At 45.7% G+C, this 25,013-nt stretch overlaps 1 protein-coding gene across 1 annotated transcript; it reads left to right on the forward strand.

Annotated features, from left to right (window-relative positions):
* Window positions 1-17,878, forward strand: COPE (coat protein complex I subunit epsilon). The gene is made up of 10 exons (XM_087952683.1): window positions 1-174; window positions 942-1,004; window positions 3,268-3,368; window positions 4,493-4,645; window positions 6,057-6,110; window positions 6,833-6,914; window positions 8,701-8,856; window positions 12,083-12,151; window positions 14,763-14,837; window positions 17,580-17,878. Exons 1-10 carry the CDS (start codon window positions 67-69, stop codon window positions 17,625-17,627), a joined length of 909 nt encoding a protein of 302 aa, XP_087808809.1. The 5' UTR covers window positions 1-66; the 3' UTR covers window positions 17,628-17,878.
* The last annotated feature ends 7,135 nt before the right edge of the window (window positions 17,879-25,013 follow it).

The raw sequence follows: 25,013 nt of genomic DNA on the forward strand, positions 1-25,013 counted from the left end.
GTGGAAGGGCGAGGAAGGCGAAGACGTGTCGGGTTTGCGGCCGCCTTGAAAAGGGTTACGCGCGCGATGGCGACCCCCGCCGGTTCCGGCGAGGCTGACGAGCTTTTCGACGTGAGGAACAACTTCTACATCGGGGCCTTTCAGGCGGCCATCAACGAGGCGCAGCGAGTCAAGGTGTGGCGCGAGGGGGGCCGGGGCTGAGCGGGATGTGGAGGTTCAATGCTGGGGGGTGGGGGGAAAGGAACCGAGGAAGGCGCGACCGGTTGAACCGCCGCCTGCAACCAGTGTTTTCTAATCCTCCCTCGCCCGCTTGGATGTCCTCTAGCTCAGGGGTCTCCAACCGTGGCAACTTTAAGGCTTGTGGACTTCAACTCCCAGAATTCCTCAGCCAGTTTTTTTTTTTTTTTTTTTTCTTTCCCCCCCCTTTTTATTTTTTTTTTTTTTTTTATTTTTTAAAAATTATATTAATAATAATATTTTTTAAAAAACAATTAAATCATAATGAACAAAAATATAAATTGTAAAGATAATAGAATTGTTAAGATGATACGGTAACATTGTTAAGATAATATTGTAACTATTGTAAATAGAATTGTAAAGATAATAAATTGTTAAGACTAAATAGAAACAAGACCAAATAGGGGTTGTGTGATTACAGGAAGAAAAAATGTGTAGCTGTTCAATGATATCTTCATTTAATCCAGAGTGTGGGCAAACAATGGTTTTTTGAATGTTATAACTCCATTCTTACTCTCCATGGTGGCTGTGGCCACTGTGGAACTGAAAGAAGGTATATGGAAAGCATTGCATCCAAAAAGTAGACTTTTTCTATTTAAGTTGATAAAGCAATCATGACTTCTTTGAAGGAGTGGGGTGGCGTTGTGCTTTATTGTGTGTATGTGTGTATAGTTATGGAAAATAATTTTCTTTTCTGTTTTTAGCCATCCAATCCAGAAAAAGAAACAGAGAGGGACATCTTCCTGTATCGTGCGTACATTGCACAGGTAGGCCACGCTCATCAAAATGATTTGAGAAAGTGCAAAAAAAGGGCAGGTGCCAAGTTTATGTAGTCTTCTATACGTGTGCCTTGAACCGAAACGTGCAGTTTTGTGTTTTTGTGTGGATTGTTTTTTCCATTCAGTTTCAAACAATTTAACTACATCAGGGGTGTCCAACCTTGGCAACTTTAAGACTTGTGGACTTCAACTCCCAGAGTTCCCCAGCCAGCTTTGCTGGCTGGGGAACTCTGGGAGTTGAAGTCCACAAGTCTTAAAGTTGCCAAGGTTGGACACCCCTGAACTACATGAAGAGAATTGTGATTAATAGCAACACTACCTTAAATCTTACATTTTGATGAAAGCAGCCTCCCTTGATTACTAGCTATTCATCCAGATTCTAGATGCTTCCCCCTGGATTCTTCCCCCTGGAGAATCTGTTGTTCTCTAGCTATTTGATTGCAGTTTCCATCGGCCCCAGGAAACTTCTCCAATCTGTTTTACAGATCCGTTTAAACTGGGTCCTAGGATGGATGTTCACAGGGTATGATAAATAAAGTCAAGATGTTGAGGCAAAGATTCTATTGACTCTTCAGAGCTCCCATGTTGACTTTTTTTTTTTTTTAACCATACCTGGCAGATGCCCCTAGACCTAGGGATTTATAGTTACAGTCAGGGGTGGGGATTCAACCGGTGTAACAACCAATTTGGTTGAGCGTGCACTTTGCGCATGTGTGTGCCCAACGCGCACTTTGCGCGCGCGTGGAGCATTTGCAACTCACCTTCTGCAAGCCCTGTGTGTAAAACAGCTGATGCGTGACAATCAGCTGTGCCCCACGAAGCGGATGAGCTGGAAAACCCAGAAATAAAGCACAGACTAAAGCCGAGATGATAGGGCGAGTGGGCCCAACAGCTGAGAGTCGCAGTGAACCGGTTGGTTCTGAGGTGATTTTTGGAGCTACCAGTTCACCCGAACCAGTAGAATCCCACCCCTGGTTACAGTATTTGGATATGGACCAGAAACTATTCTGGGGTTGGGGTGGGATTTACATGGCTGTAGTTGATACAGATACAGATAACCAGAGTTGGAAGGGACCTTGTAGGTCATCTAGTCCAACCCCCTGCCCAAGCGGGAGACCCTACACCATTTCTGACAGATGGGAGTCCAATCTCTTCTTGAAAGCCTCCAGTGATGATGCTCCCACAGCTTCCGAAGGCAACTTCTGTTCCATGGGCTGATTGTTCTCACTGTCAGAAAGTTTCTCCTTATTTCCAGGTTGAATCTCTCCTTGTTCAGTTTCCATCCATTCTTCCTTGCCTGGCCTCCAGGCGCTGATACAATTGTTGATTCCTTCTTTCAAAAAAGAAGGCTTTTTTTTCTATGCTCATGTGGTAGTTGGGTAGTTTCAGGGATTCATGCATGAAGGAGGTACAAAAAGAGTGTGACAACATGGTCATGCCTTAATTCTCTTTAACCCAAACGTGTCATTAGTTGCTGGGACTGCAAAGCTATTCTGCAAACTTCTGAAAGATGCAACTTCATTAAGAAGGTGCTCAGAATTGGCAATAGCCTTCTGAGGGCCCTGTTCTGCCTTGAGTCCAAATACCTGCATATTTCTCTTAGATGTGCTGCCTTGTCCTCCCTGGATAGTCAGAGGTACAAGCCACAGTGTGTTTGGTTCTCTTCCAAGCTTCTTTCTTCAAAAATCGATAGTTTGCGGCCCTGGATCACATGACATACTGGCAAACCATTGTTTGTTAGTAGGAGCCTTTGAAGCAAGAGCATGTGCAACTGAATGGTAGATTTTCATTTCTGGTGTTTACTCATTGCAAAGGCAACTTAAAACTTAGCATTAAACACTCCTTTCCTTATGGGACTAGACCGGTGATGATATAGTTTGGACAATGATACGTCTACTACGGGTGGGGGGGGGGGGGGGGGGGGGGGGGGGGGGGTGGGGGGGGGGGGTTGGGGGGGGGGGGGGGGGGGGGGTGTGGGGGGGGGGGGGTGCGGGGGGGGGGTTGGGGGGGGGGGGGGGGGGGTGTCGCGGGCCGCCCCCGGGCGGGGGGGGGGGGCGGCCACAGAGGGTGGGGGGGGGGGGGGGGGGATAGGAGGGGGGGGGGCGCTGGGGTAGAAAACAACCAAGCTCATAGAGCACCAAGGATGATCCTTCATTTCAATCCTGAGCTACAAATATTCTCCTTGATTGATACTCCTTATTTTGCCTGCAACAGTTTTGCTCATGGCTGTTTTTCCTCCTCCTTTGCACAGCGCAAGTATGGTGTGGTGCTGGATGAAATCAAGCCCAGGGCTTGTCCAGAGCTCCAGGCCGTCCGGATGTTTGCTGAATACCTCTCCAAAGAGAGCCAGAGGTAAATCTGGGACTTGAGTGTGATAATTCTTGTGTCCTCTTCCCAAAGCTGCAGGGAATTTTATATCAAAGCATCTTTTTGGCTGGCTAAATCTGGCCTGATTCTTTGATTAAGTATAGTCTTTATTAAAACTTTAAAACAAGAAAGCTGAAGCTAAACCAAACCGACAGAGAGTAAACAAGGAAAAAGAAATTGAAGAAAAAGCAAGAAGGGCAAGAGAAGAAAAAAGAAGTTAAAGAAAAATAGAATAGAAAGAAAAGAGTATAAAGCATCGGCTTCTGACATTCTTCACAGCATTTCTAAATATAAATATACTTTGATTTTTTTCTCTCTCTAAAATTACATATTTTTTTTCGTTTTATAATTTATCCTGTCTGGTCATGAAAACTAAGTCACAAGTACATTTTTTAAAGACTAGGTCTACCTATTCTACAAAAATGAATCTGTAGTAAACTAGTTGAAAGGTAGTAGAAATAAGCAAGTTTTTCTGGGAACACAGCTGAAGAAAACTTGAAGTGGTGTGTGGTAAATGCAAGTAGCCCTCGACTTACAAACATTCGTTTAGTGACCAAAGTTACAGCAGCACTGAAAAAAAGTGACAGCAGTTTTTCACACTTACAGCCATTGCAGCATCCTCATCCTCACATGATCAAAATCCAGATGCTTGGCAACTGGATCGTATTTATGACCCTTCCAATGTCCCAGGATCTCATGATCCCCTTTTGCGACCTTCTGACCAGCAAAGTCAACGGGGAAGCCAGATTCACTTAACAACCGGGTTATTAATTAACTGCAGTGATCCGTCTAACCACTGTGGAAAGAAAGGTTATAAAACGGGCACACAACTCACTTAACAGACGTCTCACTTAGCACGCCATACATTCTGGTCTCCATCGCAGTCGTAAGCCGAGGACTTCCCATACTTTTCTGAATTCTGCTCTGAGCAACCTTTAGAATAACATGTCTCAGATGTTCCGTATTTTTCATACTCCTCCTGCCGAATTGTTGCGGAAGGAGGTTTGAAAAGCTGCTCGCAGTGAATTTGCAGGCTGCTCCCACTTCGGTGGTGGTGGGGAAATGGACATTGAGGTTTATTTGACCTCTCCCCCCCCACCTCTTTACAGGGATGCAATTGTGGCAGAATTAGATAAGAAGATGAGCAAGAGCATGGAGGTCACGAACACCACCTTCCTGCTGATGGCGGCTTCGGTCTACTTCCACGACCAGAATCCTGATGCGGCGCTGCGGGCCCTTCACCAGGGCGAAAGCTTGGAATGGTAGCGGGTTTTGCCCCCCTCATTTTCTCCAATCCGCCACGTGCAATCCCATCGTCACTTCCCACCAGTTTCTTTAGAACAATTGTTGTCTCCACAAAGAACTTATAACTCATCCCATCGATTGAATCACAAGCTGTACACCCGATAGTTCTCATCCGATATCCGATTGGTAAGAGACACTTCCTGCTCTGAACTGGAAACCTTACGTACTCAAATAATGATGCGTTTCCCGTAGGGGGAGGTTCTTTCCCCCCCCTCTTAATTTAGTGTGTGAATCACCCAAGTAGTCCTCAACGTGCGACCAGTTAGTGATAGTTATGGTGATGATTTAGTGATAGTTATGATGGTGCTAAAAAAGAGAGAGAGAGACTTATGACTTGCTCTTGCACTTATAACCATAACTGTGTCTTTGTGGTCACACAATTAAATTAGGGCACTTGGCATCTGTCACCCTTTTACAGTAGTTGTAGCATCCCCAAGTCCCCCCAGTAGCCATTTGTGACCTTCCCAGCTGTCTTCTGACAAGCAGAGTCGGTGGGGGAAAGCCAGATTGACTGTCAGGATTCCGGCAGTTACCCCCAATTAAATCATGAGTCTCGAGCCAGACTTCCAAAACTTCAAAGGATTTATTGGGAGTTAATTTGTCAGGCACTGCCTGGGTGTAGCCGACTCTGAGACACATCATTCATTGTCACCTTTGACCCTGGTTTTCCCCCACCCCCTGGTGTATCATAATTCATATTCTCCAATGGGACACATCCATAGCCAAGAGTCATCAAACATGCTCTCCAGTTAGATATTTGCCCAGCAGAAACTTCAGTTACCTTGTTACTACCTTTGAAAAACTATTTTATGAGTTGACATGCGCTTTATGCTAGTGCGATTCCCTTAACAATTGTGTGATGTGTTTAACTTAACGATGTGATGATTCAGCCAATGATCGCGTCACTTGGCAACAGGAGTTCAAGTCCTAATTGCGGTCGTAAGTCAAGGACTGCCTGTAATACAAGAAGTCAAAGGTCAGAGAAATAAACTACTGAGGTGTGAAAGTCCATTAAGTGATTTCCTATTCCTAGAAGGAGTTCAGTTGGTGCACAATATTTACTTATCAAATTTTTATGCCACCCATAGTCACCTTATAGAGGAGATGGACAACATAATAAATAGATTAGTTGGATTGGATGGATGGATGGATGGACGGATGGACAGATTTGTGCAAAGGTTGCTGGCTGGCTATGGTTCCTACCTCTCCTTCAGCACGAGCCCCTAATGCAGAAGGACCACTTAATTGTACACCAGAGTCATTGATTGAGATGGCAGCCATAGAAATTGAACAAACAAACTCGGAGCGCATGTGGATCCCCTGTGGTTTGCCTCTGCTAAAGCCCTAAAATGCTGTTTTTCTTTCCAGCATGGCCATGACCATCCAGATCCTCCTAAAACTGGATCGCCTGGATTTGGCCCGGTAAGTTTCCCGGCCTGTCAGCATCACCTCTCCTGCCTAACTTTTTTTTTTTTAAAATTTATTGAAACGAATTGAAATATTTTATTAGAAGCGGGTGGGTTATCTCCTAAAACTTTGGGAAAGATTCTCAACCTTTTTGAATCAACAGCAAAATATTCTGTCATTTTATGGCACTCCAGAAAAATTATAGACGGTATACCTTTATATATATTTTTAAAAGTGTTAAGAGTTGGTTTCAGAAGAAATGCAATTTTTTTTTAGCATGAATACTATATTGACTATATGGAGTATACAGAATATATTTTTTTTTTTGAAAACTAACATAAGAGAAAAACCTTGTGGCAAGCTAGAAACAAGCCCATGGCGTACCTATATGTCACAGAATGCTAGTTGAAAATAGCTGCTCTAGGAGCGATTCTGGAGCCAGTCAGGAGAGGCCTAACTTTGCAAGTGAAAGTTCCCTGTTTAATCAGACTGAAGAAGTGTCTTGGATAAGCAGCGAAATCTTTCAAATCAAAGAGGCGGGAAGTCCAGTTGCTATGACTCAACTTCCAGACAGCCCCGGTCAATCAATCCCTCTTATTGTCCGTTTTAAATGAGGAGGTTGCAGGCAATGAGTCAGCATAAAATAGGGCACCTTCCATCAGTCGTTTGCCACACGGCGCCCCAAGTCTTGCAGACAGGCCATTTCACTCAAGTACCTCCCTCCTCTTTCTCTTCAGAAAAGAGCTTAAGAAGATGCAGGAGCAAGATGAGGACTCAACGCTGACGCAGCTGGCAACTGCATGGGTGAATCTTGCGATGGTAGGTGCCATTTGTGGCAGTTGGGCACTAAGGGAAGCGTCGGGTCCCAAGAACCAAGAACGACACATGGAGTTACTTAAGACTAGCTTCCTTTATTATTGTTCTTCTACATCTGTAGACAGAATCTTGCCAGATGAAAGCAACTATTTGCATAACTATAGATATATTAGGGCATGGGTTTCAAACTCGCCACGTCACATTGCATCACGACGTAGCGCGATGGCTTTCCCCTTTGCAGAGCTGAGGTGGGCGTGGCCTGTGCATGACACATCCATTGTCAGTTTGATACCCCTCCTCTCGGGAAAGCAAGGGAGCAGCCACTTTAACCTTCTTCCTATCGACCAAACTTTCCAAGCTTCGCAGCTTCTTGCCTTCTGGAAAGCAGTTCCTCCCACCTGGGAATCCAAGACTATGTTCCATCCAGTGGTGGGATTCAAATTTTTTTTTTTTACTACCGGTTCTGTGGGTGTGGCTTGATGGGCGTGGCAGGGAAAAGATCCTGTAAAATCTCCAGTCAGAGGTGGTGTTTGCCGGTTCTCCGAACTACTCAAAATTTCCGCTACCAATTCTCCAGAACTGGTCAAAACCTGCTGAATACCCACCTCCAGTTCCATCCCTGGAAGAAGTCGATGTAGCAGGGGGTGAGCTTTTCCAAAGCAAGTCACTGGACCCTGGTGAGGCTAGGGCAGAAATTTTATCTGATCCAATATTCAGCCCCCTGGTGAATTTAACCGGTGGAATAACAGCTACCAGAATTGGCAGGGTTACAGTCCAAGGTTGTCTAGGCAGATGCAGGCTTCATTAAAGTCCTTTGTTGCTTTGCTATCCCATGACAGGTGGCCCTACAACAGCTGGTAAAGCTCCACCCCAAACTTTCCTGAGGGCAGCCACCCACAGTCAGTGCAACGCAGCCCCACAAACTAAAGCCAGTAGTCACCAGAGCTGATTTCACAAGGCAACGGGGGGGAAATCTCTAGTTCAGAAACAAAGTGCGTTGTCCACAAGGCCAGATCCGTAAGTCATAAACAAGGTTCAGGGTCCACAGGGCAAGAATCCGCAGGGCAGAAACACGGTCTGAAGCAGAGTTTACAAACACCGCAAGTGTGTGACAAAGCAAAAATATTGCTCCCAACAAAGACGCCCTCCCCTTGTGTTTGTGAGGGCAGGCAGCTTCCTGTCAGTTCAGCTGTCTTCCCCAGTGCTGGTGAGGCCTGGGGCAGCCTCTTCTTCAGCCCCATTGACTCTCCAGACATTCCAGGGGAGACGTGTCAACCCTCTCGGATGGTCTCGATTCCAAGTCCACCTCCAAACCGGGATCCAATGGGGCAAGGACAACCAGCTTACTATTGTTACGCTGGGTACAAATAGCTATTTCCTGGGATTTGTTTCAATGGGGGAGCGGGGGGAACAGCCGTGCCCAAAATCAGTTGATGAGTTACATGGTGTGTTTTTCAATGTTGACAACTTCTAAAACGTATGGACCTAAACTCCCAGAATGCCCCAGTCAGCATGCCGGCTGGGGCATTCTGGGAGTTGAAGTCCGCACATCTTAAAGTTGCCAAGATTGGGAACCCCTTCCTTTAGACAATCCTTCTCCTCCAGCTGATGGTAGTTCTGGTCAACGGAAGTATTTTCACGTTAGGTGATAATCCTGAAATGGTTTAAATCCTTGAACTTACGGTGCAGAGGATTTTTAAGGCACTAACTGCTCATTGTGCTCATTGCAACCTGTTTAAAATAAGTGTTCCTCCTCCTCCTAAGGATTTCCCAATGTCTTGCTCTGCAGGGTGGTGAAAAATTGCAGGACGCTTATTACATCTTCCAGGAGATGTCGGAGAAGTGGTCCTCCACCCTGCTGCTCCTGAACGGCCAAGCTGCTTGCTACATGGCTCAGGGCAAGTGGGAAGATGCCGAAGGGGTGCTGCAAGAGGCTCTTGACAAGGTGGGCTCTTCCCCAGAAATCTGGCTGAAAGGCAGCCCTTGCAAAGCCAGGGGGTGAGAATCTTGTTGTTCAGTCGCTAGGTCATGCTCAACTCGCCGCCATCCTATGGACCGTAGCACCATGTTACACCTGGACCCCGTCCTCCACTGTCTCCTAAAGCTTCTCAAAGTCATGTTCCTTGAGTTGATGACACTGTCTAACCGCCTCATCTTCTCCTGTTCCTTTCTCCTTTTGCCTTCAGTCTTTCCCAAGATCAGAGCCTTTTTCAGTGAGTTCACTCTTCTAATTGTATGGCCAAAGCATCTAAGCCAGGGGTGTCCAACCTTGGCAACTTTAAGACTTGTGGACTTCAACTCCCAGAGTTCCTCAGCCAGCTTAGCTGGCTGAGGAACTCTGGGAGTTGAAGTCCACAAGTCTTAAAGTTGCCAAGGTTGGACACCCCTGGATCTAAGCTTCAGCTTCAGAATCTCTCCTTCCAAAGGACAGTCAGGGTTGATTTCCTTTAGGATTGACTGGTTTTATTTCCTTGCAGTTCAAGGGACTCTCAAGAGTCTTCCCCAAAACCACAATCTAGGCAGTCTGGAGACCTATTGCAAACTGCAGTAGCATCAAAGTTCCAACTGAAGCATTATGTTACCATTGTGTGAATTAATGCCGTTGTGCAAGTTGCATTAAGTCTGATGCAAACTACATTGTTAATGCATTGAAGTCATGATATATATCATATACCCGTGCAGATTCCCATATGGGAAAGACCTGAATCCTGTTTCCGGTCTACAGTTCTACCTACTCCTTCCAAATCGGGGACCTAATTGGCCAGTTTGGATAATAATCAATTTGTTATCCTGATTCCCTCCGCGATGGGTGGGGTTGGAGGGGAGAGATTTGATCAGCCTACAGAAACACTGAAGTTCAATTGCCAACATCAGAGACCCAGTTATAAGACAGAAGATATCTGACTGGACAGTAGGAGAAGTGAAAAGGACCACAGCCAATCAAAAATGGATCCTTGGTCAAAATATCACGGAATCTGCAAAAGAGGCAAACACAACTTTATGTTTTATCAGTCAAAATATACTTCCAAAATCACTTTTAATTCAATCTTGATCAGATCCCTCTTGAGTACTGTATCCTGTTTTGGGCACCAGTCTGGTTTTGGTTTGGTTTTTTTTTTTAGAAAACTTCAGGAATTCAGGAATAGGTGTTGAAAAAGGCAATGAGGTGCTTCAGAAGATTGAAAGAACCAAGTTAGAGGGGGATGTTAGAATGGGTACATTTAGTTTTTCCTTATTATTTTATTGGGTGGGTGCAAAAGTAACAATAGTAATAAGCACTTAGACTTATATACCACTTCATAGTGCTTTACAGCTGAGGTGGCAGCCAGGATCAACGCAGCGTGGGCAATGGAAGTCCCTCACGGGTGTCCTCTGTGACAAGAAGATGCCGATGCGCCTGAAGGCGAAAATCTATAACTCTGTGGTGCGCCCGTGGCCATATACGGCGCAAAGTGCTGGCCGACGACCAAAGAAGTCGAAAGCAGACTCCAGACAATGGAGATGCGAATGCTCCGATGGTCGGTAGGCCTCACCCTACTCGATCGCGTCAGGAATGAAGAAGTGCGCAGACGGTTCAACGTCGTGCCCATCCCCACGGTCATGAGGCAGTCCCGGCTACGATGGTTTGGCCATGAGTCGCGCCAAGGAAGAATCCATCATCAAATCTGCGATGAAGGTGATTGTCGGAGGAGCGAGACCGCGTGGTAGACCTAAGCAACGCTGGATGGACACGATCAAGGCCGATCTAGAGATCGCGAAGGCAGACCCGACATACGTGGCAGACAGAGGGCGTGGAAGCAGTACTCAAGGACATTAGCGGACCTCGCCAGAGCGAGACAAACGCTGAAGAAAAAGAAGAAGAAGAAGTGCTTTACAGCCATCTAAGTGGTTTATAGAGTCAGCATATTGCCCCCAACAATCTGGGTTCTCCTTTTACTGACCTCAGAAGGCTGAGTCAGCCCTCAGGTCAGGATCAAACTCTGGGCAGTGGGAATGCAGTTAGCCTGCAAAGAAAGTATGAGCAAACACACAGGGAATATAGTCATAGATACATGCAGTGGTTGGGCTGAAACCCGTTTAACAACTGGTTCTGTGAGTGTGCACAGCATTCAAAAAACACCAATTGGAACCTCTACAGGGCAGCCCCAGTAAGTGAAACAGCTGAGGCATGTGAAAACTACTGTGCCGCGTGAATGAGCTGAAAAAGACAGAAATATAGGACAGGATAGGGCGTGGGCGGGGCCAGCTGATCATTGGATACATCCAGTGGTTGCCAACTGGTGGGCTGTGAGAAAATTTTGGTGGTCTGCAGAGAAATGTCCCCCCCAAAGCACCCCCGCAAAGCCAGCCTTGTGACTACTGCAGCTCTGGAATATGGGACCAACTTTCCCACCAACGTCAGCAAGCCACCGTCAGTCAAAATTCATATTAGTGGTCCGCCGGATTTAAAATTATGAGTTTGGTGGTCCCTGAGGTCCAAAAGGTTGGCGACCCCTGGGATACATGTGATTGATAGCATTTTTCAGGTGTCCAAAGGTATGACTCAGAAGATCCAAAATCAGGGTTTGTCAAACTCAAGCCATTTTAATTCCCAACCCGTGTGGAATTCTGGGAATTGAAGACCACACAGTTTAAACTTGCTGAGGTTGGGAAAAACTGGATTCAAATAAAAGAAGACAGATTCCAATTGAGCAGTAGGGAAAAAAAGTTCCTAAGGGTCAGTGGACTTTAGTAGTGGAAATGAGCCTTGAACTGAGGTAGCTGCCTGGTGGAGTACACACACTTGGATTTCTGCCCTGAGCAGGACTTCATGGCTGAACTAATCCTCTTCCGTTATAGGCTTCTGGAAGTTTCAAATTTGCAGCCTCTTGGGTGATTGCAAGAGATCCGGCTCAGGAATGATCTGTTCTCCCTTGGAATAAATCCTAGCCTAGATGGACCAGTGGCTAATCCAGTTCTGTTTCTTGCACACTGCTTGTCTGAAAAGCCAAATCGTTGCTTCCTTCCTGGCTTGCAGAAATTCTTAGCCTGTGTGGTTCAATTTCAGTGCCAGATGATGGTGCAGCTCTTGAGTCCTCAGCTACATTGATGGAGGAACTTTTGTCTGGAAGGAAACGGCATATTGTGGCCTTATTCAGTGCTGGTTTTTGCGCTTTTCTCTCCCCTTTCAGGACAGCAGCCATCCTGAGACCCTGATCAACTTTGTCGTCCTCTCACAACACCTGGGGAAAACTCCAGAGGTAGGCACTGCTTGTTTGCATTTATTGTGTGTGTGTGGGGAAGCATTTCAACTCTTGACCATAGAGGTAGTCCTTGCCTTACAACCGGTTGCTTAGCAACCAAAGTTACAGTGGGGGCCCCAAAGGATATTTACAATCTGATTCCCAAGTTCCGACAACCACGAACCACCCCTGTGGCAACAACATGGCCACATTCGCAGTGTCCCGCACTCACAACTTGTAATTTATGACATTTTTACCAGAAACCAGCATTTACTCTTGGTTTCTGGCAAAACCTCATAGTGAACAATGGATTCCCTTGATAACCTGCCACAAAAACAGTCATATGATGAGGTCGGTCACGTAATGACCTTTATGACTGTCACGACTTACGACTACAATTGCCAGGGATTACAGGTAGTCCTCGACTTACAACAGCTCATTTAGTAACTATTCAAAGACAATGGCCCTGGAAAAAAGTGACTGTTTTTCCCATTTACAGCCATTGTAGCATCCCCGTGGTTGTGTGATCAAAATTCAGATGCATATTCAAATTCAGGTTCATATTTATGACGGTTGCAATGTCCTGGGGTCATGTGATCCCCTTTTGTGACCTTCTGACAGGCAAAGTCAATGGGGAATCCAGATTCACTTAACAACCGTGTAACTCACTTAACAAACTCAATGATTCACTTAACACCTGTGGCAAGAAAAATCGTAAAAGTGGAGCAAAGCTCACTTAGCGCATATTTCAATTAGCAACATAAATTTTGGGCTCAGTTATGGTGGTAATTCAAGGACTACCTATACTTGTACCTACAGCCATCTCTTTTTGGCTAGCATAAAGAATTCAAGGAGCTTAAATAATCTTTCCCCTCTGACCAACCATTTCAGGAAAGTTTCCCATCTCCTTGGACCGAGCGAGGATGGTCTACTCCCAGTTCCCAGTTCTCTGTTTTATACCGCAAAATAATGTTTGTGATTGAAAACGAAACTGAGTTCTGCAAGAAAAAAAGCCAAAGAAAATGGAAATACATTAGAAAAACGCCTTCACCTCCAGATGAGAAATTTTAGCCATGCAGAATTTGCAGGTGCAACCTTGTTAGTTTCGAATCGTTCCTGTGGGATAGATCTGTCGTCTATCCCCCAAATGTTACATGTGGCTTTAATCCCTACTTAGATAAGAGGAGATGAATGTTCTGATGTAAAGTAAGCCAGGATTCTAAATCTCCCCTTCAATCAGTGAGTTATTTCTGCCTCTTCGGGATAACTATAAGCCTCTTTGGCTGTGCCCCCCAAATTCTCTCCCACCCCAAATGGGTGAATCCAACATATTTTCACCTTTTTCAGGGACTGAAGAGCAGGGCAAAACCCCTCTTAAAAATCCAACAAAACAGATTATTTTTTCCATGAGAGACAGGACAAGTATTTAAACCAAAACAGAGGTTAAATACCATTTTCCCTTTTAAAACCTCCTCCCAAATATGCAAATCGGGTGACGAATTTCAAGGATCTGGATGTTCCTGTGACCAGAACACCACATTCCCCAGATAGAGCCAAAAAATAAAATCCAGCCTCCTCCTTACATTCTTGTTAACCCACCTAGCACCTGATGGGCACACAGATCAAGCCAAGAGCTCTCTCTCTCTATCCAGGTATCTTTCCAATCCTATCGTGCCGTGAGTCACTCACCTGTATGACTTCAAGCCAGTGTTTTTCAACCTTGGCAACTTTAAAAGAGGAGTGGACTTCAAATACCAGAATCCCTTGCTGTCTGGGGATTCTGGGAGTTGTGGCCCACTCCTCTTAAAGTTGCCAAGGTTGAAAGGCATTGTGCTATCTGAAGATAGCACACTTATCCAGGTTGCTTTAGCGCAGGGGTCTCCAACCTTGGCAACTTTAAGATTTGTGGACTTCATCTCCCAGAGTTCCCATACTCAGGGGAGTTGAAGTCCACAAATCTTAAAAGTTGCCAAGGTTGGAGACCCCTGCTTTAGTGGATTCCTTCACTCAGCGATGAAATTACTAAGTCATTTGACTCTTCCCAAGCCTGGAATTCTCAGACAGAAGAGTAACTCATTAGGGATAATTTATTGCAGGTCTGTCCTTGATGAGTTTGGCTCCTCTCCCCAGTGCCATTTTTGGCAGGAGAGGGAAAGTGGGAACTGACCACTTGTTGGAGCCTGGGCCACTTCTTTCTCCCTTGACCCCTCTGACCCCTGGCCGCAACAAGGCACGCATGCGGCCAGCTGTCGCAAAGGAAATGGCTGGGGAAGTTTTTCTTTGCTGTTCCATCGATGGTCCTTCCAGCTTCCTCAGCTGGGGAGCCCATCTCCACTCCTAGCCCTCTTCCCAATCCATGTGTGTATTTCGGGGCAGTTCTCCTGACCTCCTTTCCTCTCGTGGCCACGGAGTCCCCTCCTCTGCCGTGGGAAAGGTCAGAGGTCGCCCAGTTCTCAATCAGCCTCCTGCTGACATGGAAGAATGGCTAGCTGGCTTTTCCCATTCCAGCGGCCTTTTTTTTTTCCCCTTTGGGAGCGGAATTGGCTCTTCTCCTTTTCCACAGGGGATTTTCTTTCCCATTGTTTTTGTTCTTCATCGCTTGGGTTCTGTCCCTTCTTCCTCCTTTTAGGTGACCAACCGTTACCTGTCGCAGCTCAAGGATGCCCATAAAAGCCATCCGTTCATAAAGGAGTACCAAGTTAAGGTAAAGCATCTCTACTCTTTGGCTTTGGCTTCTGAGGGGAAGGGAAGGGGAAAGGAGGGAGGGAGGGAGGATTTCTTTTTTTTTAAAAAAAAAATGCATTTTTGTTGTTCGTCAAGCATTGCAAATTGTGGTTAAATCCTCCATATAGTGTCATAAAATAAGTGTTTTCATCAGATTCAAGTATGGGAATAAATGATTTTTATTCTTTTTACAACCCTTTAATCCACGGGTGTCAAACTTGTGGCATCATGTTGCCGTCATGTGACATATCACAACGTTTTCCCCCTTCGCAGAGCTGGGGTTGCCATGGCCTGCTCGTAAGGCATCCGGCCCGCGGGCCACCAGTTTGACACCCCTGCTTTAATAGAATAGAATTAGAATTAGAATAGAATAGAATAGAAGAATAGAATAGAATAGAATAGAATAGAATAGAATAGAATAGAATAGAATAGAATAGAATAGAATAGAATTCGTTATTGGCCAAGTGTGGTTGGACACACAAGGAATTTGTCTTGGTGCAAATGCTCTCAGTGTACATAAAAGAAAAGATACATTCGTCAAGAGTCAAGAATCATCAGGTACAACACTTAATAATAGTCATAGGGTACAATAAGCAATCAAATCATACTAGGAAACAGTTATAAATCATAAGGATACAAAGTTACTGTCATACAGTCACAAGTGGGAAGGGAGGGTCATAAGGGGTGATGAGAAGATGAATAGTAATAGTGGTGCAGACTTTGTAATAGTTGAACAGGGTTGAGGGATTGATTTGTTTAGCAGAGTGATGGCGTTCGGGGGAAAACTGTTCTTGTGTCTAGCTGTTCTGGTGTGCAGTGCTCTATAGCATTTGTTTTGAGGGAAGGAGTTGAAACAGTTTATGTCCAGGATGTGAGGGGTCTGTAGATACTTTCACAGCCCTCTTTTTGACTCGTGCGGTATACAGGTCCTCAGTGGAAGGCAGGTTGGTAGTAATTGTTTTTTTCTGCGGTCCTAATTACTCTCTGAAGTTTGTGTCTGTCCTGTTGGGTTGCAGAACCAAACCAGACAGTTACAGAGGTGCAGATGATAGACTCAATGATCCTTTTTATTTTGGGGTAGAGTCAGGATAACTTGAGTGGAGCTGAGCGTTTACTGGCCAGATGCCCTTCCCGACACCTACGCAGAGTTCGCAGCAGATATTTTCTTGTTGCACCCTGATAGAGAAACTTCTGCCAGCTGCCTAGGATCAAACTGCCACCCTTCCGAGTGGGAGGCGAGTGTTTGATCTCTGGAAATAAATGCATGAATGGATCAATTTTCATTGAATGCATTCCTGCAGGAGTTCAGTTCTGGGACTTGCTCGGGCAGCAGAGAAGCCATACAGGTAGTTCTCGAGTTATAACCACAATTGGGACCACAATTTCCATTGCTAAGCAAGGCAATGAGTCGCAGCCTATCTTACAACCTTTGTGCCATATCCCTGCAGTTGTTAAATGAATCGTGCAGTCATTAAGCGAATCCAGCTCCCCTCGTCGACCGTCAGAAGCTTGCAAATGGAGGTGACTGCTGAACAGCCATGGCGAAAAATGTCATAAAATGGGGGTGCGGCTCACTTAACAACCACACTACTTTGCAATGGAAATAATGGTCATAAATGGAGGATTACCTGTATTGATAGATTGCTATCGTGCCTCTTCCCTTTTGCAAACAAAACCTATCAAGCTCCCTTACGTTTTTCTTCTCCCAAAGCTCCAACTTTTCTATGTCCCTTTGAAGATGCCATGCCCAGAATTGCCCTCCCAACGGTGAAATGGCCAGTGTAGACAGGTGGGATCGTTACTGTCCTTTGACGAGGACACAGAGGTTGTATTAATGCAGTTCAAGATTTTACAGGTAGTCCTCAACTTACGACCACAATTGAGCCCAGGATTTGTGCTGCTAAGTGAGAAATCGGTTAAGTGAGCTTTGTCCCATTTCACAACTTTTCTCGCCGCGTTTGTTAAGCGAATCACTGCAGTTAAGTTAGTTAGCACGGTTGTTAAGTGAATCTGGTTTCCCTATTGACTTTGCTGGTCAGAAGGCTGCAAAAGGGGAGCCCATGACCCCAAGGGAAGACTGCAACCGTCGTAAATATGAGTCAGTTGCCAAGCGTCTGAATTTTGATCCCGTGACCATGGAGATGCTGCAGTGGTTGCAAGTTGTGAAATAATGGCCATAAGTCGCTTTTTTCAGTGCCTTTGTAACTTTGAACGGTCACTAAACGAGCTCTCTATGGAGATCCTCAGTCCTCCAGATCATGTTTGTCCCAAAGGTGCTTTTTCAAGAGGCTACTCGACTTTCTTGCTTTTCTCTGAAGCTATTTTGCTTCTCATCCAAGAAGCTTCTTCAAAGAAAACCCAGAAAGTCCAGTTGCCTCTTGAAAAAGCACCTTTGGGACACTAAAGGAACTCTTGCTAAGTCAAGGACTGCCTCTATTGGCCCTTTTAGCTGTTGCATTGTGGATTCGATTCTCCCCTTAGAATGTAAACTTATTTTCTTCTTTCTTTCTTCTTTCTTTCTTTCCTTTCTTTCTTCCTTCCTTCCTTTCTTTCTTCCTTCCTTCCTTCCTTCCTTCCTTCCTTCCTTCCTTCCTTCCTTCCTTCCTTCCTTTCTTTCTTCTTTCTTTTCTTTCTTTCTTTCTTTCTTTCTTTCTTTCTTTCTTTCTTTCTTTCTTTCTTTCTTTCTTTCTTTCTTTCTTTCTTTCTGTTTTGGGCTATACAGGAGAATGACTTCGATCGCCTGGCCTTACAGTACACTCCCTGTGCTTGATCCCTCAAATCTACAACATCTTGAAAAGTTGGATTCAGCCCAAGGATCTCGCAGGAATCCCCTCCTCTGCCCTAGGAGAAACTGGACATTTCCCTGAGTCGCCCACAAGGCAGCGAAGCAATCCAGGTTTTCCCCGATGCTGTTTCTCCAGTGTCTTTGGGCTCCTGTTTTAAAGCAAAGATCAGGTGGAATAGAGACTTGGAAACGGCAAACCTTTCAACATTCCCAATAAATCCTCCATTTGCTTGTGAGACAGTTTCCAAGTTAAAAATATGAACTACTTTTTCTATCCAATGATTGAACCAGGGAGCCTGTTTCCCCTTCCAGGTGGCCCCCACAGCGGTTTCTTTTGCCTTCTTTTCACAGACAACGCTGCGAACGTTGAGCCTGGGGCCTCTTCAGAACATGCTTGATTCTCCCTGGGTATTTTAAGTTCTTTTTCTTTCATCTGTAACTGAAGCACAGAGCAGGTATCTTATAACGGTGAAAAAAGTGTGAATTTGCAGACATCTTAAAGACTTATTTATATCGCACCTTTATTATATTTTTAAATAACTCAAGGCAGCAAACACTGCTTCTTCTTCCTCCTATTTTCCTCACAACAACCCTGAGAGGTGGGTTGGTCGGAGAGTGACTGGCCCAAAGTCATCCAGCCAGTTTTCATGCCCACGGTAGGACTAGAACTCACAGTCTCCTGGTGATTAGCCCAAAGTCATCCAGACAGCTTTTAGGTCTAAGGCGGGACTAGAACTCACAGTCTCTTGGTTTCTAGCCTGGTTTCTTAACCACTGGATCAAACTTACTGTCATTTTGCAAGATGAGAGAAGTTGTATTCAAAACTGTCCGCAAAGCTTGGGGTGTTTGTCTTCAATTTCCCCTTGCAGATGAGGTAATGGCATGTATAGAGTTAAAAAATTTAAGAGTGGCTGGGCTTCCATGATAAACCTGGTTAGCCTAACTATGAGAATTTTTTTTTCATGAATTATCGAACATCCTGCAGCACCAGCCTTCACAACATGATCTAAATTTCTGTTAACAGAGAGCCTCTATTAAATAAGTTTCTATAAATAAGTTCTATCAACAGAAATTTAGATGTTCCACCTTATATACAAATACTGCACTTTATCATGTCTTTATTAAAGCACAGAAGCTTCCTTTCACTCAGGGCTACTTGCAGGGAGGGGGCTGTGTAACATACACGACACATTGCACTAAACTGTGGTTGGCTACTTTACAATTTGGTATATTGTACAAACCTAGCTACCCACTGTCTGGCTTCACACATTCTACTAGTCCACAATATGGTTCATTTGGATTAATGGAGTAAGTGCATTCCACTTGTTTGGCTTGTACGCTCTGGTTTACAGCTTAATTTGTGATTTCAGCCAATTGGGGTTTACACAGTAAAATGATTCCACAAAAATAGTAGCTCATTTAAGTGGCAACTTCTTACCATCCTTGGCTCACCTCAAAAACCTAAACAGGGCCTGACTTGGCCAGTGCTTTAATGGAGAACCACTGAACTAGGAATGTGGGCAGATTGACAAGTTTAGAGAGTGTCACTGGGAAAGAATTTCTCTACTGTTGTCCATGAAGGCACCTGGAGTCAAGCTTGACTTGAAAGAGACTTCACAAACACTCAATTGGTTTAAAAAAAACAAAAAAAAATCCAAGCTGTGTAGTATTTCAAAGCCCAACTCACAGAGTGGTTGCTGTGGGGAAAATAGGAGGAGGAAGTTATGCTCATTTGCGTTATTTATAAACAATAATAAAGGTGGGAAGATGATAGGTAGGTGGCTATAGATTGGGGGTCCCCAAACTTGGCAACTTTAAGACTTGTGGACTTCAACTCCCAGAATTCTGGGAGTTGAAGTCCACAAGTCTTAAAGTTGCCTGGCTTAGATCCCTTCACAGGTTGTGGGCCATGTTTTGGTCTGCCACTCATGGAAATCTACAGTACTCCTCAATGTACAACAGTTTCTTTAGTGACAGGAAAAAGAAGCTGGCTGAGGAATTCTGGGAGTTGAAGTCCACAAGTCTTAAAGTTGCCAAGTTTGGAGATCTCTGCTATAGATAGATATAGAATAGATGATAGGAAGGTGGATGTAGGGAGAGAGAGAGAGAGAGAGAGGGATGGATGGATGGATGGATGGATGATAGAGAATTTACTTAGTCCTAAGATGGAAGACCACCAGGAAATCTCAGAGCTATGAATTAGATTGGGAAATGGAGAAAAAAAAGCACCGTGAAGAAGGCCATGGCCAACCACTTCCCTTTTGCTGCCACAAAAATGCTGTGAAACCTCCACGAGAATATTCAGCCTCAGGTTCAGCTTGGACACTTCCCATCATGAGTCCAGCAGCAAATCAAAAAGAGAAGGGTCTTCATTTCTTGGCACAGAGGACATTTTTTCCTCCCCAAGCCCTCCGAGCGCTGGCCTTAGCAGAGGGCATGGGATTTTAAAAAAAGGGATGAGAGGAAAGAGCCTTGGTGTCCTTCACAGGTAGTCCTTGACTTACGATCAACAATGGAGCTCAAAATTTCTGTTGCTAAACGAGACAGTGAAATAAAAATGTCCCCAATTTACTGCCTTTCTTGTTAAGAGAATCACTTCGGTTATTAACTAACTACTAACATGGTTAAGTGAATCTGGCTTCTCCATTGACTTTGCTTTGGTCAGAAGGTCGCAAAAGGGGATCCCATGACCCCAAGACGCTGCAACCATCATAAATATGAGACAGTTGCCCAGGGTCTGAATTTTTTTTTAATAACATTTTTATTTCAGTTTTCACAAAACATAAGAAAATAAAACGTCTTTTTTAGCGAACAGCACGATTCCAGGTTTTCACATCTCCACATAGACATAGCTTTGGTGACATGTTTATCTTTCATAATCAATTTAATATCTTACCACTAGTTTGTATATTCTCTATTGTTTTTCTCAAACACTTCCCTCAGGCTTATTTTATAAATTTCCCATTTATTTCTTAACCTATTTTTTTTTCCGTTTAAAAAGTTCTCATATTTTGATATTAATTATTCTTTTATCTGTCATGTTTACCTTTTCATCGCATATTCCCGTTTCATCGTTTCCCAAAAAAATCTACCTCATTTCAAATATTACAAAACATATATTTCCCCAATAATCGCCAATTAGAATGTGCCACTCCTATAGCTTACAATTAATTCCCTATCAAATCCCATTGAACATTCAACTTTTAATTATCCAAGAATCTGAATTCTGATCATCACGTTTCTGTAGAGATGCTTAACGGTCAGGTGAAAAATGGTCACGAGTCACTTTTTTCTGTGTTGTTCTACCTTGGAATGGTCACTCAGTGGTCACTCACTGTATAATTGATCCATGCATCTCCCCCGCCCCCACCCAACCAGGGCTAAGCCTGAAACTGGGTTTTCACAAGGCGCAAAACACACTGCTAAGCCAGAAAGCTTCAAGGAGACAGGCTGAGCGAGTTTTTCTCTCCGCCCGTCCCACCTTGCCTGCAAAGCCATAGCCGCCTCATTCTGCCAAGTGCAAATCGAGAAACGGGGCAGCAAGCCAGCCCCCAAACCCTCCCATATTGCCAAGCCAAACGTCCTTCTGTTGCATCATGGCTTTCTTCTCCCTGGTTGGCACTTATTTAAAAAGAGGTGGGTGGACGAAAGATGGCGTGGGAACGTAGTAGCCTGCCTCTCTCTCTTCCCCTGGCCTCTAGAGCAGGACTGGGGGGGGGGAAGAACGGACAGACAGGAGGAGGGGAACGCAAAGGGAGGGGGAGATTTAAAACTTCCCCCACACTTTTATACCTGACTCACTTGCAGCATTTCTGAATGACCCATTGTCATGTTGGTTTGGGGGCGGGAGGGAGAGCCATGCTGTTCTGGGCTGAAATTGGCTGGTAGATCCAAGGGTAGGAATGAATGTTTCCTTTGTCTGCCAGGCCTCTGGTCCTTGGTTGACTGGCCTGCGAGGAATGAATGAAGTTTTAAAACCAAGGGAACAATGGGGACGCAGCCTGTCTTCTCTTCCTGCTGGGGTGACGGTGCAGGCGGCCAAAATTATGCCTTGTTGGGGAAGAAGCCTCAAGAAATAACCCAAGAACGGTTGCAGGAACTGGGCATGGCTAGTTTAGTGAAGGAAAGGACCGGGGGAGACATGATAGCAGACTTCCAATATTTGAGGGTCAAGCTATTTTCTAAAGCTCCTGTAGGCCAGACAAGGAATAATGGATGGAAACTGAACAAGGAGAGATTCAACCTGGAAACAAGGAGAAACTTTCTGACAGAACAATCAACCAGTGGAACAGAAGTTGGAAGTTGTGGGATCGCCATCACTTGAGACTTTTAAGAAGAGATTGGACTGCCATCTGTCAGAAATGGTGTAGGGCAGAGGTCTCCAAACTTGGCAACGTTTAAGACTTGTGGACTTCAACTCCCAGAATTCCTCAGCCAGCTTTGCTGGCTGAGGAATTCTGGGAGTTGAAGTCCACAAGTCTTAAAATTGCCAAGTTTGGTGACCCCTGTTGTAAATGATCTTCCAGCTCAAAAACTCCAAACAGCTTTTATCTCTACCCAGAGATTGGGCAGGGAAGAGAGAGAGAGAAAAAGGAAACTTTCACTTGTAAATCAACTCTCCTAAGCCTGAGGACTATTTCTTCACCCCATTGAGGGGGCTGTACAACTACTGTGTCCCCCACTTTTCAGTGCACAGTCTTTTGAAAACTCCCAGCACCCGAGGTCGTTGCCCATCCCGGCACATGGACGAAGCAAGCAGGTTCAGCATGCCCCCCACCCCACCCCCACTTGCCTGCTAACCATCCAAGCAACCTTGGGCAGCTTAGTGAGACATAAGAGAGCACTCCCGTGCATGTGCAGAGAGCTTCAGGATGACGGCCAGGCTCCGAAAGAGATATCGGAGTTGGGGCACTTTTCCTACTTCTGTTGCAGCCGCCTTGGGCAAGGCGGAGTTAATTGGCACTGATCGAATGAAACGTCTTCCTGCTCTTCAAGACGGAGTTTAAGAGCATCCCATGGAAGAAGCCGAGAAGCCAAGAGCAAGGTGGGGCGTGTCCCTCCGCAAGGAGTGTGAAGGGAGGCAGACACCGCGCCTCTGGGGAAAAGAGGAGGAGAAGCCCTGCTTGTTACCAAGGAGGGGACCATGGAGGGACACATCACATGCTCCTGTCGCCCTCACAGTCACTATTTTTGCTCTCAGCTCCTTCCATGGGGCGCTCTTAAACTCAATCTTGAAAAGCTTGCAAGTCTCCCTCTCATCGGAAACGGCTCCCGGGCAGCAGAGAGAAGCAGGATTCAACCAGGCTGCTTCTCTGCCACCCGGGAGCCGTTTCCAATGAGAGGGGAACTTGCAAGCTTCTCACTCTGCCAGGAGAGAGGCGCTCTCGCTATCCCAGCTGGAGCAGCAGGTGAGAGAAGTAGCCGCTGACCTGGCCGGAGCCAATAGGAGCCTCTCCAATGTTTCCCGGAGAAAAGCAAATGGTGGTGGGGTGGGAAAAGTGACTGGCAGCAGTGGCAAAACATAAGGGGGGGGAGGAGCAAAACAAAAGGCAAGTGGTGGTGGTGGTAAGGCGACCGGGGTTCGCACTCACTCAGATCACCAGATCAGGCAGAGCCCCAGCGAAAGGCAGGCAGCAATGGCTGGCTTGGTGGGTGGGCAAAAGGCTGCAGGTATGTCACGCATGTGCACGATGTTGTGCATGTGCGATAGAGACTGCCTAGGCAGGGAGCAGAGAAGCAGACAGAGAGGGGCAGGGCTAGCCAGAGGTCTGATTTACCGGTTCTCCGAACTATGGAGAATCATAACAACCGGTTCTACTGAACTGGTAGAATCCCACCTGAGCTCCAGGCAGAATTGCGCCTGTGAGGGGCCACCTCCAGCACTCCTCTGCCACCCCCTTGCCTCTTATCACCCCCCCAATTCATCCCATTTTTGGGAACCAGTGCTGTAGTCCGAAGGCATGACTTTGAATTGGAAGCTCCCTAGGGAGCAGTTGAACGCTGTTTTCCATTCGCCTCCCTCCCTGATGCGGACTCGATAGTATGCTTCTCTGAGGTCTAATTTGGTTAAGGCCTTCCCTTTGGCCAGGTGGGACAGCATGTCCTTCATGGGTGGGAGGGGATATAGATTGTGTACACACAGTCCGTTGATCGCCCTAAAGTCCACGCATAATCTCATAGTTCCATCTTTTTTCTCCTTGAACGGGACCGGGTCTGCCACCCATGGCTTGGCTGGCTCGATGAACGCGGTGCTTCTTTTCGATGGTGAGGAAGGGGTTAAAGTCCCTTTGCTATCCTCAATCTGTGGCTGCCCCCCTGCCACCAGATAGTCGGGCCACACTTGTCTAGCCAGGAAAGTCCCAGTATGACTGCATCTGTCATTTTGGGAGCTACTACAAATCGAATTGTTTCCCAGGGATCCGCTGGGTCTAGTCTCATTGGTTCGGTTAAGTGAGTGGCATAGGCTTCTCCCAGCAGGGAGCCATCTACTTGTTCAAACTGGATTGGGTGGGCTAGCTTTTTCACTCTGATCCCCAGTTTTAGGACCTTGGTTAGGTTGATCAGGCATCTGGTGCAGCCTGAATCTATTAGGGCTTGGAAAGTCCCCCTATTCCCTGTTTTTGGGACTGTAACCCATATTGGGAAGACAAAAGGGGGAATCGGTCCACTCACCATTGGGTCATTTTTGCCCTCGTCCTTGCTGTCATAAGAATCCAGTGACTGGTCATCGTTGTCTGGGGTTCCTCCCCCTTCAGCTGGACGGAGAGGACCTCTGCAACCTGTAGGACCTTCTGGGACACGTTGGTGGCCACCACCATTGTCAACTCATAAAATATTTCTATGGTCTTTTTAGAGTTGCCAACAGAAAGGGAGGGGGGAGCAGAGCAGCAACCGAAACTGCATTCCATAAATGTTTTCAAGATAGTAACTAGGTGACCGAAGTTTCTGCTGCACGAAATTCTTAACTGCAGAGCGTGATTGATGACTCTTGGATTTGGATGTGTACCATTGGAGATTACGAATTATGATACACCCAGTGGGAGAGGGGGGGACCTGGTTCAAGGGTGACAATGTGTTTCAGAGTTGGTTAGCTGTAAGGATTCCGGCAGTTACCCCCATTTAAATCATGAGTCTCGAGCCAGACTTCCAAAACTTCAAAAGGATTTATTGGGAGTTAACATGTCCGGCACTGCCTGGGTGTAGCCAACTCTGAGATACATAATTCATTGTCACCCTTAATCCTGGTTTCCCCCCCACCCTCTGGGGTGTGTCGTAATTCATATTCTCCAATGGGACACATCCGTAGCCAAGAGTCATCAAACATGCTCTCCAGTTATAATTTTGCCCGGCAGAAACTTCAGTCACCTAGTT

The sequence above is a fragment of the Notechis scutatus genome, chromosome 1, assembly GCF_049901735.1.
Source record: "Notechis scutatus isolate UNSWTSFEM ecotype Mainland chromosome 1, rNotScu1.2, whole genome shotgun sequence".
Taxonomy (NCBI): domain Eukaryota; kingdom Metazoa; phylum Chordata; class Lepidosauria; order Squamata; family Elapidae; genus Notechis; species Notechis scutatus.

What these genes read in the sequence shown, in the direction of transcription:
- COPE (XM_087952683.1), top strand. Translation starts at nt 67, where the DNA reads ATGGCGACCCCCGCCGGTTCCGGCGAGGCTGACGAGCTTTTCGACGTG. An exon ending in GATCGCCTGGATTTGGCCCG is followed by an intron (nt 6,111 to 6,832) that starts GTAAGTTTCCCG and finishes CTTTCTCTTCAG; the next exon opens with AAAAGAGCTTAAGAAGATGC. An exon ending in TAAAGGAGTACCAAGTTAAG is followed by an intron (nt 14,838 to 17,579) that starts GTAAAGCATCTC and finishes TGGGCTATACAG; the next exon opens with GAGAATGACTTCGATCGCCT.